The sequence below is a fragment of the Delphinapterus leucas genome, chromosome 9 (assembly GCF_059928025.1).
Source record: "Delphinapterus leucas isolate spDelLeu-1000000601 "Yukka" chromosome 9, BTC_Dleu_Yukka2, whole genome shotgun sequence".
Classification (NCBI taxonomy): Eukaryota; Metazoa; Chordata; class Mammalia; order Artiodactyla; family Monodontidae; genus Delphinapterus; species Delphinapterus leucas.
This window is the reverse complement of record NC_143137.1, coordinates 45,447,792-45,466,076: the sequence shown is the minus strand read 5'-3', so window position 1 is coordinate 45,466,076 and position 18,285 is coordinate 45,447,792. Positions and strand designations below refer to the sequence as shown.

Sequence of the window (18,285 nt, the reverse complement as noted above, 5' to 3'; positions counted from 1 at the left end):
CACCATGCTAGCTCCCTGCCTCACATCCACCCTGTCCTGTACTCACGGACACTTAGGTGGACACATCTCCCCCACCCCTAACCCGGTGGGCCTCCTGCCCCCGGCAAACACCAGGCTGATCTCTGGGGGCTCGTCGCCAGGGTGAGGGCAGCCCTGGTGTGCTGCAGCCAGGCAGGACGGAGGTCACTGAGGTCTAGCGTCATCTTCTGCAGATGGTCCCTGGACGCACACAGAGCTCAGAGAAGTCCTTCCCCTCCCTGGGCCTCATCTTCCCACCTGTAAAATGGGGAGAAGCCAGCATTCTGGTGTAGGGCTACGGTAAGGCAGGCAGGGGAGGGAGGAGAGGGCCGGGGAGGCCCCTCCCTCCTGGGCCCAACCTCGCCCAGGACCCCACCTGGCTCCTCTTCCCACAGAATAATGTGCCTCAGGCTGGTGGCCTGGGGCTCCTGACCGGGCTCCTGGCCCAGGAGTCCAGTTTCTTGCTGAGTTCATGGGCTGCCGCTGGGCCTCTGGCATGGAGACGCACGGGGCACAGGTGGGACTGCAGGGCGGGGTGGCGGACTGCAGAGCAGCCCCTTCCCCTCCCCCTGCTCGGGGTGTCGTCTGCCCCCTGCCCCCCACCTCCGCTCTGCTCACTCATCTTTCTCTTCTGGATCCTTGCCTCTGGGTCCAGTCCTGTGTCCCCTGCGCTCTCTCTCTGTCTCTCTTCCTCGGCCCTGACCCGTCTCCCTGTCTCTGTCTGGGGATCTATCCCTTTCACTTCCACTTTTGCTGATTCGACTTCTCTCTGTCCTTCCTTCTCTCTCTGTCTCTCTTCCTCTCTCTCTCTCTGTCTCCTTTTCTTCTTCCTTTCCCGTCCGTGTCCCTCTGCCTCTCCCTTTCGTGCTCCCTCCTTTTCTCCCCCCTCTCTCCCTCCCAGGCTTTCCAGTCTCCAGGTTAGGCTCTGCCATTCCTTCCGTCTCCCCCGTGTTCTGCCAGCTTGACTGTCTTTGAGAGGAAAGTCCTCACCTGCCCTCATCTTCCCACACTTGCCCCGAAATCATTTGCTCAAATTGCTTCAGAAGCTGGAGGGCTCCCAGCATGGGGGCCTCTCAAATTCTTACTGATCTCAGGCCTGCCCTTGACCACAGAGTGGAGGGTGGTCCACGGACAAGCTCTCTGCACCCTCTGATACCTCTGTGTCCCCATTAACTTTGGCCTGGCCGGTGGGGCTGGGGGCTCTGGGCCATCCCTACAGTGACATCCCGTGGCCAGGTCTGGGCCAGGGGTGAGAGGCCCAGACTGCCCCTGGGGACCCCGGACCTGTGGACTCCAGACTAATGTCACTCTGAGGCGGGATGGGGATGCCAGGCCAGCAGGGTCATGGTGCCCGCCTCCAGGAGGGCAATGTCTACCTGCTGAACCCAGCTGCTCACCCCGCCCCATGCATCCCGAGCGTCTGGACTTGTCCTCGGGCACCCCCTGAGCTTTGCACGCAGGGCGGGGACACCTGGATTTCTCTGGCCCTCTGAGGGGGGCCTACTTGGAGGAATTTCTCAAAGCCTATTAGAGCAGTGGCTGCCTCCTGCCTGCCTCCCCGGGCTGGGCAGGGCTGAGGGCGGAGGAAAAGAGGGAGGGAGGGGATAGAGGAGGAAGGGAAAAGAAGTTGGCAGGCTGACAGCAGAGCTGTGTCTGCATCCATCGCTGAGAGGAGGCCCATGCGGTGTGGGGCGGGCCACGAGCAAGGAGAGGCCTTCCTCCCTTTGTGCTCCCCCCTTCTCCTCCCGCCAGGGTCCTATAAATAGGCCCAGCCCGGGCTGTGGCTCAGCTCTCGGAGGGAGGCGAGCACCAGGCAGCGGTCTCCAGCCAAGCCCCCTGCCAGCATGGCCAGCGAGTTCAGGAAGAAGCTCTTCTGGAGGGCAGTGGTGGCCGAGTTCCTGGCCATGACCCTCTTCATTTTCATCAGCATTGGTTCCGCCCTGGGCTTCCAGTACCCGATAAAGAGCAACCAGACGGCAGGTGCCATCCAGGATAACGTGAAGGTGTCACTGGCCTTTGGGCTGAGCATTGCCACGCTGGCCCAGAGCGTGGGCCACATCAGCGGAGCCCACCTCAACCCGGCTGTCACGCTGGGGATCCTGCTTAGCTGCCAGATGAGTGTCCTCCGGGCTGTCATGTACATCATGGCCCAGTGCGTGGGGGCCATCGTCGCCACTGCCATCCTCTCGGGCATTACCTCCTCCCTGCCCAACAACTCGCTTGGCCTAAATGCGGTGAGTGGGGTGGCCCCAGGCTCTGGGGCCTCAGTGCTGAGGCGGCGCTGGTCTCGCCCTCCGCCCACTGTGCAGATGGGGACACCGAGGAACAGACAGGACAAGAGGTTGCTGGAGGTCACGCAGAGTTGGGACTGGAACTCAGCTACGCCTGCGGTCCAGAGCCTGTTTCCTGCCGGGCACTGTGGGGAGCTGAGACCCAGCCTGATGGCCTTGCCAATGTCCCCTGCGGGCCTCTATTGTGGGGAGTAAGCACAGGTGGCAGCAGTTCCTCGTCCCTGGGCTGTGGTTCCTCGTACCACCGCTCCCCAGCCCCGCCTGTGCAGCATCTCTCTCCCTGTGCAGCCTGGACCCTGGGGACACTCTGCCCGCTGTCCCCAGCCTCCCTGCACCACCTGCCCGGCATGTCCTGCAGCTGGTCACACAGTCCTGTGTGAGCAGGACTCTCCTGGAGGGGGGTCACTCAAGCTTCCAGGCAGCCGCCCAGGTCCCCCAAACAAGCTGCCTTCAACGAAAAAGCTCCTCTTGCTCTTCTGGGCCCGGGAATGAGACAAAGATGGGGGGTGAACACACTTGCTGGAGAGCCTGCAGGCGGCTTTCCTGGATTACAGCAAGGCGGTGGCGGGGGGCGGGAGCCGGAGCGGGGACATCTTGCCTCCTGTCTGGGTCCACTCTTTGTCACCAGACACAGAGAGGTGTGGCGCGTGTATTTGTGTCTGTGAACGGTGTGTGCACGTGGGTGCCGGCATGGGCCTCCAAGTCTGTGGAAGCTCCACTGCTTCTGCAAGTGTGTCTGTGAGCACGTTAGTGCTATGTGAGCGTCCCAGGGGGTGCGTGTGTCCCTGCGTGCGCCCATCGCTCGCGGCTTGAATGGGGCCTGGCCTGGGGGCACTCATGAGAAGCAGACTGGGTAGGAGCTGCGGAAAAGAATTTCTCCCGGGCCGCTTAGCACAGCTAATTGGTCCTTGGCGGCAGCTGCGTGCTGTCGCGGACCTGGGCTTTTCCAGACCCTCAGCCAAGTGCAAACTCAGACCTGGCTTGGGCCACAGCAGGGGGAAATTTGGCCTGAGAGGCTGAGTAAGGCTTGGAGGAGGTCTCAGAGCACCCGAGGGGGTGTTTCCACAGGGAGGGAGAGAGGCAAAGGAGCAGAGAGGAGGAATCAAATCAGGTCGAGACTGGCGGGGCCTGGGCCGGACAGGCCGGCGTGGGAGAGTAAGGGAGCTGGCCAGGGGCTCTGCAGAGAGAGCCGTGGGTGATTAGAGAAGCAGCTGCCCTCTTGCTTCCCAGCCAAAGTTCAGATCCTGGTGCTGCAGCGGGGGAAGGCTTGGTGAGGTCTGTGCAGAGGGCAGCTGGCATGACCCTGCCAAGGAGGGATTAGCACTTCTTGTGTCACAGTGACACCTCACCAAGCCCAGGACTGAAGGTTAGCCCTGCGGCCTGGAGTTCAGACTTTAGTCGGGGAAGATGTGGTCACGGTGGATGCAAGGCCCTCCAGGCCTGTCTCTCCAGTGGGGGCAGAGCCGGGTGACTTCGGGGAGTGTGCGCTGGGTAGGGTGGATCACCTTGGGGCTCAGCTGGGCACAATGGGGGTTGGGAATGGGTCCTCCTAGGGGAGGAGTTGAGTCTCCCCAGGCCTTCCGGCCCCCTCTTGACCTTCCCTCTCAAGGGACAGGCGGGACAGGCATCTGCTGGCCGACTTCGCTCTCTCACATGGGCATCCCGGGCAGACTTGAGGAGGGCAAGCACCTACCTCTGTGCCACCTTGATCTGGCCACACGCTGCTTTAGTTAGTGTCCCTTTCCCTCTCAAGGCTCCATTTTCCAAAGTCACCCCAATACCTGAGCTGGATGGGTTGCAGAAGGGGGAGAAAAAGGGGCCCAGCCCTGGGCGGGGAAGCAGGCAAGTTGGGTTCAAGGCCTGGCTACTGCTAACTTGTTGAGTTTTCTTGGAGTTGAGAACGCTGAGGCTCCAAGAGGGGACCTAGGTCTCTTGATATCTCTTGGCCACACCCATAGTACGAACAAGCTTACTTTGTGGACTTGAGTTTATCACTCTTCCCAGGAGGGTCCGGCTAACAGGAGCCCAAGAGGGGCCGTGCTGAACCTAAGGGCACTGAGGGCTGTGGCAGGGGCCCGGGGACCCCCATGGAAGTTTGGGGTCCAGAAACACAAGTCCTGGGCTGAAGAACAGGAAAAGGGTCCAGAGCACTGAACCTGGGATCTGAAGAGACCTGGGAGGTGGCTTCAATACCTCAAGAGGGGCAGAGACCAGCCTACACAGGTGACACACTCTTTCCTCCAGGCTCTGGGGGAGGCTCCCGCAGCCCCTTGAGTCTCGAGCCCCACCCCAGCCCAAACCCATGGTTGGCATGGAGATTTCCAAGGAAAATAGGGAAAGAAGTGACAGGAAGTGGTTGGAATGAGTCAGGGGGTATCCCCCGGGGACATGTTGGGGACAACTTTCTCCTCACTGAGTCAGGGCTCAGGATATGTCCCAGAGGGACCATGGACCTCTGTCCAGCCTGGCGCATCCTGGCTAGTTCTCAGAGCCAAACCCTGATTTTGTTCCTAGAGTGAGAGGCTCAGAGGCAGGGGTTGGTGCCAGGTCTGCCCTGCCCTAGCTCAGCTACTAATACCCTGTGTGATTTCATGCAAGCAACCTTGTCTGTGTGGCCCCAGCTCCCATCTGTGGAAAGGGGAGATCGCAAGGTATGGCTGGGCTCTGGGAAGTCGAAGATGCTCCTGCACCTTGGAATCTGGACCATTCGCCAGCTCTTTTCACTCTTCCCCTCTCTGGCTTGCTCACGCTATAAACGTGACTGTCACTGCTGCAGACTGAATGCAGGGCTGAGTCAGCCCAATCCCTGCCTTGGGAAGCCCATGGTCCTGTGCAAGATAAGCCCGGTGCACATCTGTCCGTGATAGGGGGCAGGAGGCCAGTGCGATAAGAGGTATCAGGGCACCTGGGAACTTCTGACTTTGAGCTGTGGTGAGGGCCAGGAGGGCTTCAGGGAGGAGGTGCCATGAGAGCCTGAATGTGAAGACTCTGGGCTGGGGGGAAGGGGCTTCTAGGTAGAGGAGGTCATGTCCTGAGAGTCGTGGGGTGTGGCTGATGGGGGGTCATGGTGGAAGGCTGGGGCTCTGGAGAGAGGTGAGGGCTCAGGGTTCAGGCCAGTGTCTACCTGTGTCCAAGAGGGGACTGGATGCCACTCCATCCAGAGCCTCTGATTTCAGCCCCTTCGGGGGCTCAGGCAGCGCGCACACTTCCCTCATTTGGGGGTCTTTCCTCAGCCCCATTGATTCTGGGCCTGACTGCCTGGGGACTGTTTCTACGTGCTGTATCCAGGGCCTGCCTTTAGCCCCAAACTTCCCACTTCCTCAGTGTCCTGGGCCTCAGTTTCCCCAGCCACAGAATGAGAGCACCCCCCTCTCCCTAACCCCCCCTTACCCATGCCACTGGTTCTTCCAGAGTTGAGGGCCCTCGGCCTCCCCGAGAGCTGGGGGTGGGGGCTGGGGGAAAGGGAAGCCAGTTTTCCGACGGCCCTGCCCAGGGAGGGGGCTGGGGGCTGGGTGGTGATGCCACTGATGGGACATATAATTACTGTCTCCAGCCAGAACCAGATGAGGGGGAGGGCACAGAGCGAGGCAGGAGCTTTGCGGTGGAGACTTCCCTTACCACGGAAAATTCTTAGGCTCTTTCCCCCGTGAGAGCCCTCGGAGCAGCCCTGCCCGCCCCATGTTGCCCACGCTGACGCCTGGCCCTAGCCAGGGCTCGCTGTGGGAATCTTCACGTGAAGGGGCCACGTTCTGAGAGGGGACGTGGCCCGCCGGGGTCCCTCGGTCTAAGGGGACTTGCCTTGACTCCCCCGTCCCCCGGTCACAGCCTCCCCTCACATCTGGAGCCTTTAGCTCACTGCAGGACAATCCCATGCTGTCTCCCCCCAACCTGATCTCAGGCCCAAGTAGTGGTCCCCACTTTCTCTAGGGCCCCGCCCAGCAGGGGTGCCTTTACTCTTACCCATCAGGGCTTTCCCCAGGCAGGTCAAACACGCCCCCTGCCTCGCCTTGAAGACTGGTTTGGGCAAGCTTTCCTGGGGGCACAGGGAGCCCTTGGTGCTTGCTGGCAGAGCCCCCCTGGGGGGCCATGGTCCTTGCCCTCTGGAAGCACCGACGGGTCTGGGGTCTCCTGAATGGGCGTGGGTTGAGCCCACATACCTGCAGGTAGGGGCAAGGAAACGTCCTGGCCAGGGTCCCCTCAGCCAGAGCCTCTCTCTGGGGTCCAGAGGGGCTCCTTACCCACGGTGGTGCCCAGGGGGTAAGTGAGGGGCTGTCTTTACACAACCAAGGAGCTACAGTCCAGCGGGCAAACACACCCTGAGGCTGGAAAACCTCAACTCAAAAGAGGGTAGAAAAGGCTGGGAAATGCCCATTCCAATGAGCACTTCCTTTCGGTGCCTGAAATCCCACCATCAGGACAACCAGAGGCAGGTGTCTGCTCAGGGTAAAGAAAGACGCTTTTTTCAAAAAACTGAGGAAGGGCAGCCTCCAAGTCAGTAAGCTCCCTGTCATCAGGGCTATGCAAGTGGGGTCTGTCAGGCAGCCGGCTGCTCTGGGGTGTGTGTCTGTGGAGGGCATCGGGCGGTTACAGGTGGTTGGGAGGTCCTATAACAGGCTCCATGCCATATGGAGACCAGCGGTTCAGATGGCCTTGTGGGAATCCTGCACTCAGGATCCTGGCCCGGAGGGTGACCGCAGGTCTTGGGGGCCGGGGTCCCACGTCAGGTGGGGAGGAATCCTGGACAAGGTCTGGGGCCTCTATTTTACAGGTAAGGAAACTGCGGCCCACAGAGACATGGAGACGTGCCTAGGTTGCACAGCAGATGACGGCAGGCAGGACCCCCGGCCTCCTGCCGCCAGCCCTTGATTATCTCTGCTGCTCCAAATTGCAGACATTTACGCTGCACCCGTACACACACGTGCACTCACACACGCAATGGTACATGGCACAGGGGCACACACACATGGGCATGAAGCACACTCTCAAGCCTGGGTGGTCCCACTCAGGCCCTGGGACCCTAGGAGGGTACGGGGAGGGTGGTCCTCAGTGGAACCTCTTCCTTTCCCGGGCAGGAGGGCAGGGCTGCCCTGAAGTGAGGAAGGGAAGGAGGAAGCCATTGCTTTGTATATTGTTTCTTGTCAGGAAGATGAAATGGCTTCTGGGAGCAAAGAGCACTTTGAGACCTGCCTCTCTTTTACTCAAGGGGGCTTCCTTCCCTTCTCCTCCATCCCCAGCCAGTAGTGGCACTTGTGTGTGGGAGTGCAACACACAGGGACAGGGTGACACACTCAGAAATGCATCAGACACACAAGATGAACATCTAGGGCCACACAGAGAGCCCTGCCCCAGCCTCCGCAAAGTCCCCGCTCCGTAAGAGATGGCACCCTGCGTGATAAGGATTTTCAGAGACAGTTAAGATGCATCCGGCCAATACATGGTTAGTGTGTCTGAATGTCCCACGTGGGCTGAAAAAGAGGGTATATTCTCAAATATGGAGGTGCAGGGCTTACGCATTTCCCTTAAATCCAGCTTGTTAATTGTGTGGTTCAAATCTTCCCTGTTCAGGCTTTTTATATTTTTTGACTCTTCATTCCATCAGTTTCTAAGAGGGGGTTGTTAAACCCTCTCACTCTGGTAGTGGACTGGTCATTTTCTTCTTGTAATTCTGTCCGTTTTTGTGTCAGATATTTTTAGCTTGTATTGTTTAGTGCGTACAGGTTGAGAAAGTTTGTAACTCTTGGATAGACTTTTTGTTTACTTATTGTCTAATAAACCTCTTAATGTCTAATGAAAAAGAAAAGGAAAGAGTCACACCTGGACACATGTGGTCCCCCACAGGTACCAATCTACAAAGACACACAGAGGCCCCCCAAGCCCTGGATCCTCAGAGGCACATGCGTGCCGGAACAGTCACGGAGGGGTGACGTTGGGGGGCTCACCGAGGCCCCCCTCACTGGGAGTGCTGAGTGCTAGAGGCAGTGGGTGTGGGGGGCAGCCCTCAATGTCTTCCCTCCCCTGTTCTTTGAGAGTGGATGCCCAGAGCCACAGCCGGACCTGGCCCTGGGACCTGCTGTTCCCCAAGGGTGGGACGCTGTGGTGCCCAGGCCAAGCTGGGGCCCTGGCCCTTAGAAGCTACCTTGGTCATACTGCCCATGGGCAGTGGGGAGGGTTTGAGGCCCATTCCTGGAGAGGTCAGCCTTGTGCCACCCCGGTGCCTGGGACACCCTGGCAGCTACAGAGCATATTCTGCCAGCTCCTCAGGCCAAGCTGGGAATCGTCAGAACCCTTAGCCCAACCTGTGGGTAGCCAGCACCTTGGCCTGTGAGTTTGGGTGGCACAGACCCCCGGAGCAAGGATTCTGACTTTGCTGTCTCCTTCCTGGGCCTTGGCCTCCTTGTCTGTCATCTCACAGAGTCTTGAGCAGGCTGCCCTGCAAGGTCCACAGAGACCAATGACTGGCCTGTGGTCTCCCAGTTAGAAAGCGAATGAACCAGCCCTGCCGAGCTCCAGAGGGCTTCCCTGGCTGCTTCTAGAGAGGGTGGAAGCCCTAGAAAATTAGCATCGTCTGCTACTTCTGTCACCACACAGCGAGCGTCCCCTTTGAGGTCTGGGCGGGGAGATGAGAAGGTGTCCCCATTCTGTCCCCACCGAGCTCCCAGGCCAGGGTGTCTGAGGCACCAACACAGGAGGCAGAAAGGTTACTTCTCTGCAAGATACGCAGGCCGTTCAGTGAGGGCTCGGCAGAGTGGCAGCAGAGGTGAATTCTAGCGAGGGACCCGAGAAAACTTCTTGGTGCTACTGGAGTCTGAACTGGGCCTTGAGAGCGGGCTTCAATGGGTTTGATACAAAAATGGAGAGCCTGCATCTTTCGGATGCTTTAACTAAATGTGTGGAGATTTCTGGTTTTTAGACTTGTGTTCAGAAAATTGATTGTTACTTTTTTTGAGGTGGGGGGCAACTTCATCAGTGAAATATAAGACCTGGACTGGGCAAAACTACCTGGGGATGTGCAAACATTTTTTTTTCAGTAACAAGTAACCACAAGTGGGATTAGCCCTATGTAAGCAATTGTGTCAAATTTAATAGGTTGTAAATGGGAACATAGGGTCTGAATTTTTACTTGCTCTTTTCTGGACATCAACTTTCAACAGACCTTTAACTATCCTTTCCGATTTTGAGTTATCAATTTTTTTTTTTCAGATGTAAGTAACACAAGTGCTTTGGCAGTTGAAAGGGAGGAGGTCATAGACATGGAAACAATCAGGGGAACCTTCCTGCTGCTGGTGGTAGTGGTAACGGGTTTGGGGAGAGGAAGGTTACTAACCCATGTGGTTCTGGGCTGTCAGGTTCTAAGGGCTCTGGGCAGCTAGGAAAGGGTACGTCCTAGGGTTCCCAGGGCAGGTGTCACTTCCTGTGGACGGGTCATGGCACCAGGCCCCCTGCCCTGCTCACTTTGCATGAAAAGTGGTGCGCTTGGGCAGAGCAGGGGCTGGGATGCTCAGACCTGGTTAAGAATCGGGGCAGGAGGCGAGCTTGCAGAGACCACGTGTGTGAGGAGAGTGCGGTGGGGATGGAGAGTATGACGCAGGAGCCGCTTAGAGCAATGGCTCCATTAATCAGTGTGGAAGGGCTGGTTTCAGGACTCCTGGCAGCTAGCAATCATGCGGACCCTGGAGAGCAAAGGAGAGAGCGTGGGGAGGAACCCTGAGCTTCCTGAGCGCTCAGACATGGAGGGTAACAGCAGGTGTGAGTGTGATGGGCATTGGTACAAGCTGCCCGGCCTCACCAGCCTCGCCTCCATGGAGCCTGTCCCGGCTCCAGGCGGGCCTCACTCCCATCTCCACACTCCTGGGCAGCAGAGCCTCTCCCCTTCTGCCTGCTACCGCCCCCAATCCTGGGGATGAGATGAGAAAGAGCCCGAACAGAGCCACAACAACCACTCTGATCCCTTCTGCCTCTGCAGCCCTTCTCAAATGCCCCAAGACTGTCCCCACAGCCTTAGAACCTCTGGCCTCTCTGGAGAATGGAAAGGGAAAATTAGATCTATTTTACAGATGGGGAAACTGAGGACCAGAGAGGGCGGAGACCATAGTCATGGTGCCAGCAAGTGGGAGAGCAAGGACCTGAATTCAGGGTTTCTGCCTCCACAGCCCCACGTTGGGGTGTGAAGAAAACTGGGTATTGCCCGGAGGGCTGGCTGAGCTGAGGGGCTGCGGCCCTGGGGTCGGCCAGGAAAGGCCCAGAGCTGGGGCTGCAACACAGGGGAGGGGATGTGAGTCACTTTCCCTGTGACCCAGGGCTGCAGACAAAGGCGGGAAGAGAATTGTTCTTTTGGATGGCCTCAGGGTGGGGCTGAGAAAAGCTCTGGATGGTGGTGGAGTGCCCTCCACCTAGGACTCTGCAAAATGCCCTGTGGCCTGGGAGACAGCCCCATTCCCCTACCCTCCGGATGAGACTTCAAGTTCAGTCTTATTTGGACACACCAGCCTGGGAGAAGGCAGCCTGTGCTGACGAGGCCCAGCTCCCCTGTGTGGGCATATCTGGCCCCTGGGACCCTCACGTGCGGGAAGGTGCAGGGGCTCCGTGGGGAGGGATCTCCCTGGTGCAGCTGCAGAGGGAGGGCTCGGGTGACCTCACGGCAGCTCCCATTCCCTTCTTGTTCCATGAGTCATGTTTCTAAAAGTGGCCCAGCAGCAAGTGGGAGCCAGACGGTGGTGGTGCAGCCAGCGTGGCCAAAGAGAGGGAGGGGCGCTGGGCCAGGAGGGACAGGGAGGGGGCAGATAGGGAGGGCAGGGCTCAGAGGAAATGGGAGACAGACACTGGACCAGGGGAGAGACAGACAGAGGTGGGGCGGGAGACAGAGGGTGGGGGTGCAAGGGACGCAGGCTCAAGGGCGAGAAGGGCACGGGGGGCTGTGGCCAGCTAACTGAGGAAGACCCTCCGCATCCTTGGGGATCAGAGACACAGCAGATGTTGGGGGAGGATGTTCAAGACTTTTGGAGGAAGAAGCAATGCTCAAGCTGGGCCCTGCCACCCGTTTTCTTCTCTTCTTTAATTGTCCCTGAATGTCCCTAACCATCTCCTCCCAGGTCTAGGGCTCACCTGTCGCCTATGGCCTTGGTACCCCCAAGGGTACCCCGGCCTGGATGCAGCTGGATGCAGAAGCCCCGCCCCCCAGCAACCCCAGGCCTGTCTGGAGTGCCGCAGTGTTTTGGCCAAGCTGGCGCTTCCTCAACAGGTGTGGGAGGGGACACGGTCCACTCATGGCTGTATGTGCTTGAGTGTGGCCTTGCCCGGGGCTGACGCGAAGCGCTCTGAAGGCACTGAGGGTGTGGCCCTGGGGGCCCGGGCCTGGGGGCCCTGGGACGCAGTTCTTACTGCCCCTCTCCCCTACAGCTGGCCCCCGGCGTGAACTCGGGCCAGGGGCTGGGCATCGAGATCATCGGGACCCTGCAGCTGGTGCTATGCGTGCTGGCCACCACGGACCGGAGGCGCCGGGACCTCGGGGGCTCGGCCCCGCTCGCCATCGGCCTCTCTGTGGCCCTGGGGCACCTGCTGGCCGTGAGTGGGGGCCCTTCCCAGGTGGCGGTGGAGGTGGGGAGGGCGGAGCCAGGCTGTTGTGGTGTCCTGTCAGGACAGTGGGTGGGACTCCGACAGGGCTCATGCTGTGGGGTGGGGGGACCGCCTGCCTGGGAGAGGAAAGTGCAGGGACCTCCTGACCATCTTTCTGGGTCTGAATGTCACTTGTCTGTTTCCTTTCCGGTCCTCTCTCTCCATGTCACCCTCTCTCTCCCTCTCCCTCTGTCTCTGTTTCTGTATCTCCTCCCCTGTTGCCCCTGCCCCTTCCCCCTCACAGATCGACTACACAGGCTGCAGTATTAACCCAGCCCGGTCCTTCGGCCCTGCGGTGATCACGCACAACTTCCAGGACCACTGGGTAAGGGGTCGCAGGGCTGCCCGGTGGAGGTGGGTGGGAGGTTTTGCTGCCTTATGGAAGACCCGCCCCCATCCTGTGACATTATCTCCCATCACAGAGGCTCTGGGAGATGGCCAGGGCGGAGGAAATAGGGCAGCTGAGACCTGAGATAAAAGGGCCAGTGGGCTCACGCCTCAGGCGGCGTAGGCCAGCCTCCCGTCCCAGCTCAGACCTGCCCCATGTCATCCCAGTGCCTCTTGGTGCCTGTGATTCCTGAGCTGGGAGGTGTGGGTGTGGGAGTGCCTGCTTCCCGCCCAGGACAAAGGTCTCGGCACCTGTAAGCTGAGCATGACACAGAGTCAGTGCCCAAGGGATTTAGCTGTTCCCACTGTTGCTGTTTCTTTTCCAGGCCACTTTTTTTTTTTTTTTTTTTTGTGGTATGCAGGCCTCTCACTGTTGTGGCCTTTCCCACTGCGGAGCACAGGCTCTGGACGTGCAGGCCCAGAGGCCGTGGCTCACGGGCCCAGCCGCTCCGCGGCATGTGGGATCTTCCCGGACCGGGTCACGAACCCGTGTCCCCTGCATCGGCAGGCGGACTCTCAACCACTGCGCCACAGGGAAGCCCTCCAGGCCACTTTTGATCAAACCAGACTATCTCTGGGGGCTTTTCAAAGCTGGGGAGGGTGGGGCAGTGGCCACCCTCAAGAAGGGGCTGGTCTGACCACGCCAGGCATGCTGAGCTGGGTCGCACTGAGGCAGGGAGACATCCACTACCAGAGTCCTGCCTTGGGCCAGTCTTTGGGGGGCAAAGGAATGGGGATGCTGGGGTTCAGGCACGGGTGGGAGGGAAGCCAGGCGGTGGCGTGGTGGAGCAGGGGTCTCAGGGTAAGCAGTTCCCATCAGACGCCCTCTGAGCACGTCTGCTCTTTTCCTAGATTTTCTGGGTGGGGCCGTTCATCGGAGGAGCCCTGGCCGTGCTCATCTACGACTTCATCCTGGCCCCGCGGAGCAGCGACCTCACAGACCGCGTGAAGGTGTGGACCAGCGGTCAGGTGGAGGAGTACGACTTGGATGCTGACGACATCAATTCCAGGGTGGAGATGAAGCCCAAATAAGGGGGCCTGGCCCAGGCATCCATGTGGGGGGTGGGCAGGGGTGGGTGTAGGGAGGGGAGGGATGAAATCCGTATTGTAGACACTCTGACAAGCTGGCTCAGTCACTCCCCAAAGATCCGCAGGACCTGCATAGTCAAGCCTGATTTGGGGCTGTTTCTATCACCTTCTTTCTCTTTCTCTGTTTCCTGGCCTCAGGGCTTCCTGGGGACCAAGATTTTCCAATCACCCACTCCCTTGAAGTCACAGAGGAGGTGAAAGAGAGGGACCCACCTTGCTAAGTTGTCCCCTCAGAGTGTGATGGGAGGTGTGCCAGAAAGTCCCCCTCATCCCAAAGTTGCTCACCAACTCACCTGCTGCAGGTGCCTGGGGCTCCACTGTGATTGCTTTGTGCCTTTGGGCATGGCCCTCTTTCCTGTAAAGCGCACTTGTCCCCAAGGATGCTCTGATGGGGAAAAGATCCCAGCAGGTGCCGTGGTAGGGGCAAGTGGCAGACAAGCCTCGACCTTGCGACCTGGCTCACTTCCAGGGCCCCCCCTAGATGTGCTGCATGACCTTGAGAAGGTCTCAATCTTGGGGCCCCAGTGACCCCATCTGTAAAGTTGCAGGGACAGGGAAAGCGATATGGGCCTGAGGCCCCTCTCTAGGATTCTGTAAGTGTAGACACACTGCAGGTTCTGGAAGATGTGGTCTGGACCAGCGCTGCTTCTTCCACTTGCCAAGTGCATAGTTGTACCTACACATCTATGTGAACACGTGTACATAGGCATACATGTTTCAAAGCAAAGAGCAGCAGACCATCCAGCCACTGGCAGTTCCTGTTCCTGGGGGAGCAGGTCCGATAGTGGCTCCACTGGACAGAGGCTGCTCTTGTAGAATGAAGGTCGTTTAGAGGGCGAGGGAGGAACGCCCATATTCCTTCACTGAGTTGTAGTTGATCTTTTCCACCTATCACTGCATCACCCCCATCATTATTTGGTTCTTCGCTTTCTCCTGCCAGTGCAGACACAGGTCACCATTATGCAGGTGTGTTTAGTCATCTGAAGCTTGTCAATTTATCTGAAGCTTATCAAGCCTGAGGACACACGACCGTGATTCGGATCAGCCCTCGGAGGCAGATGCCCTTGTTGGACACTTGGGGGTGCTTCTAAGCCCCCAGCTGATCCCAAGGGGGGAGGAAGAGCAGATCCCCCCCTTATTCCTGAGCTCCTGTTTGGAGGCATTTGGGGCAGCTGGGTGACCTGTACAGGCTGCCCAGGTCATAGTCTTCCCTCCTCTTTTATCTGGAGGGGAGAGTTGGTCTTGACCTGAGGAAGTAGCTATGGCTGCAGCCCAAGGACAATTCAGAGCACAGTCTGTTTGGGGGCAGCTATCTACACAGTCCATTCAATTCCACCAGGGTCAGAGCAGGTCTCCCTATGTGCCTGTGGCCATGATGGTGACAGAAACTGAGAGACACAATACACGGGTATCTAGGAGCCGCAGGACGACCCATCATGATATCCGCACACTCCCTTCTCCATTTCCTAGCAAAAACTTCTAGCCCATTTAACAGATAAACTGAGGCCCAAGGACCCACAGCTAGATAATGATTTGGCCAGGCCTAACAGCCAGGACCATGTCTCTGGCTACTCCCTGGACTGTGAGACTGGTCCCTCTCAGTCCCAGCTTCTGCATTTCTGCTTGGGCAATGGCCAGGGGCCGGGAGGGGTGAGGGTTGTGCTGGAGGGGGGAGGGGTGCAGACCGTTCCTGTCCTGCTCTGACTGCTGCACACCAGAACCCTGCATCTGTCTGCTCTGCATATATATCTCTTTGGATTTGGAATTTCATTATATGTTAAGAAAATAAACAGTAATATAAGTCATCCAAGCTCTCTGGAATGAAGTTTTCCTTCTTTTGCCACCATGTTCCCACTAGGGATCTCTGGGTCTGAGAGCTTGGGCCCACTCCTAGGGACCCAGTCTGAGGGGGAACCACTGCCTGCCCCCCTGCCTCCAGGATCCCTGGTCTCAGGGAGTGGACACAGCCCCACCCAGAACTCCATCTGAGAGACACAGGGTCTTGCCCCTAATTTTTGATTCTGATCTGTGAAAGGGATGGGGGAAAGCAGGAATGAAGTGTGACAGCCCGTGGTTCCCCTCTGATCCCTAAGAACAGAGCCCAGGGACTTCCCAGGTGACCCTCCCTCTGACCTTCCTCACATTTGTGACCCACCTACACCTGGGCTGGGCACTGGGGCCCACAGGCTTGCCCGGGGAGCTCAGCCCCAGGGGTGGGTACGGAGAGAGACTTGCCCGCCAGAGTGAGGTTAGTGCCAGGCGCAGGGGAGGCTTAGCTGGCTGGGGAAGGATGACCTGCAGTAGCTAAGAGGGGAAAAGCCACTTAGTCCCTTGAGGCCTTGCGGGGCTAAGGGCTCCTCCTCTCTGAAATCATGAGCCACATTCAGTGAGTTTGTGCATTTTCCCGTGGAGGATCTGTGGCTTTTGTCAGACTCCTAAGAGAGGTCAGAGTGGGTTGACCTCTGCCCCCAGGGTGACAGGAAGCCTGGAAAGGACCCCTCTGTCTGTTCCTGACTTTCCACCTGTCCCCCATGTAGCCCAAGGCCAGTGTGGGCTGAAAGGTTCCATCTAGGCCTGTTCAGCTTACAAAACCCCTTCCCACCCATGGCCGCCCCCAGTGTCGGGGGCTCAGCAGGCATGGGCATCCTCACTTGATGGAGGGGAGTGGATACTCAGGCACATGTCCCAGTAATAGGACAAATCTTTGCCAAGCTGACATTTGGACCCAGGCCCTTGACACTCCCCCTGACATGCACACACACTTTGGGCTAGTTTCTCAAAACAGGGACAATTATACTGGGAAACCTAGTGCCCAATAACAGGAGGCCCAGAGTCTGGGAGGTTCCGAGAACCATCAACCTGGATATCTCACTGGGCCACGTGGACAGGCATTGCCATGAGCGTGGGCTGAGCAGTTCAGGGGTGACTGGGAAGGTCCTGGCATCACAACTCTGCTACTAAGAGATGCACAGTTCCCACCTCCCTCTGGTGGGGGGCTTTGCTGATGGTGATACAAGGGCGGCTTGGCCTGTGGAGGCCAAGGCTCAGTGCTGTTGGAGCAGGCTTTCTTATTCCAGCGTGAACTGGGCCACTGTGAGTGGCACCTGGGCCCTCAGTCCATGCAAACTGCCTCTGCACCTCCCAGGCTGAGGACAGGCTGCTATGAATGGGAGGGTGCTGGCCAAGCTATGGAAACAGGGTCCAGTCTAGCCTGCGGCAGCCCACCTGTGCAAGTGTTCCGAGGCTCTCTCTCACAGCCCTTCTTGACTTGTCTCCTTACCTTGTCCCATCCTCCCTGGCGTGAAACCCTCTCAGAACCCATAAGGGCCCCTGGCCACCCCCACCTCAACCCTTGCTCTTCCCTTGGTATCCTCTGGCCATTCCAGGGCAGAGCCTTTCTTAGTGATTGTTTTGTTTTAACTTCTAGAATCCTAGTGCCAAGATACACAGCCTGAAGAAGAGGTCGAGGAACTTCCCTGGGACTTCACATACAAGCTTTCTAATCCTTATAACATCCTTGGAAGGTAGAGATGACAACCTCTATTGTAGAGGACACCGAGGTCCCTGAAGAGGAAATGATTTGCCCAAAGCCACACAGTCCGCTGGTGGCAAAACTGGGATTTTGAACTTGCTCTGTCTGGCTTCAAAGACTGGGCTCTTTCCACTATGTGGTGCGGGCCCATTTTGTCAAGACTCCCACTAAGTTTAGCTCTGGTCCAGCTAGGCTTCCTCTGCCTGGAGGGTGTTGAGAGGAAAAAGGAAGGGAAAAGAATACCTGGCTGAAGGGAACTCTAGCACCAGGAGAAGTGCCATTCATTCTGGGGCCAAATGGCCATTGTTTCTGCTTGAGACATATTGGCACCACCTGGCCCAAGACTGCTCCCTGGCACTGGCCTCACCCAGTGCCCTCCAGGGCTGACTGTCCCTCTCTCTATTTGGGAGGAATATGTCTGATAAACTTGCTCATCCAGAGGTTGTCCTCTCCCACCAGAGTATATGAGATGGGGTAGGACAATGCTATACCCTGAGGGATAATAATGCACCATTCAGGCCTGAGGGCAAAATCTGTAGGGCCAGGCTCTCCCAGACAACCTCTCGTCTTCCAGACCATGGGTTCAGGGCTTCAGGTAACCTATCTCCCAAGGGTCATCCCCAGCTCTGCTCTGCTCATGTTCTGTCCAGCCCAGCACAGAGGAGAGGTTTTAGGAGAATAACTGGAACTGAAGTAGAGCTTCTGGAGCAACCAGGACGCTTGTCTGTTTTGTTCATCAAAATTTAATGGAGAGAGTATATTTCCTGGAAGATTCCATGACTCAACCTTGGTTCCCCAGCTGCCAAGCATTCAAGCAACTACACACACGAGGTGCTTTGATGAGGGGGTCATCTATCACCCTCTTCCATCTGGGTCCATGCTGACCAGCTACCAGGCCACTTCCTTCACTGGATTCCCCCATGGTCCAATGGATACCTGCACATGGAGGTGGCTCAGCTGGCTTGGAAGGCTGTGCTCTCTGTGCTTGGCCCAGAAAGAAGCAGGATGTAATTCAGCATCCTAGAATGAATGAATCCTAGAATACTTCTCCCTCCATTAAACACTTTTTAAAAATAATTAATTAATTAATTAAAATTAAGAGATGGACAAGGCCATATTTATGGGCCTTTAATAATTAATTAATTTTATTTATTTATTTTTGGATTCATTGGGTCTTCGTTGCTGTGCGTGGGCTTTCTCTAGTTGTGGTGAGTGGGGGCTACTCTTCGTTGTGGTGCGTGGGCTTCTCATTGCGGTGGCTTCTCTTGTTGCGGAGCACGGGCTCTAGGCATGCGGGCTCAGTAGTTGTGGCGCACGGGCTTAGTTGCTCCACGGCATGTGGGATCTTCCTGGACC

At 57.7% G+C, this 18,285-nt stretch overlaps 1 protein-coding gene across 1 annotated transcript; it reads left to right on the top strand.

Moving 5' to 3' along the window:
- Positions 1-1,602: 1,602 nt before the first annotated feature.
- Positions 1,603-16,180, top strand: AQP1 (aquaporin 1 (Colton blood group)). The gene is made up of 4 exons (XM_022584004.3): positions 1,603-2,252; positions 11,706-11,870; positions 12,166-12,246; positions 13,161-16,180. Exons 1-4 carry the CDS (start codon positions 1,863-1,865, stop codon positions 13,338-13,340), a joined length of 816 nt encoding a protein of 271 aa, XP_022439712.1. The 5' UTR covers positions 1,603-1,862; the 3' UTR covers positions 13,341-16,180.
- Positions 16,181-18,285: the final 2,105 nt, after the last annotated feature.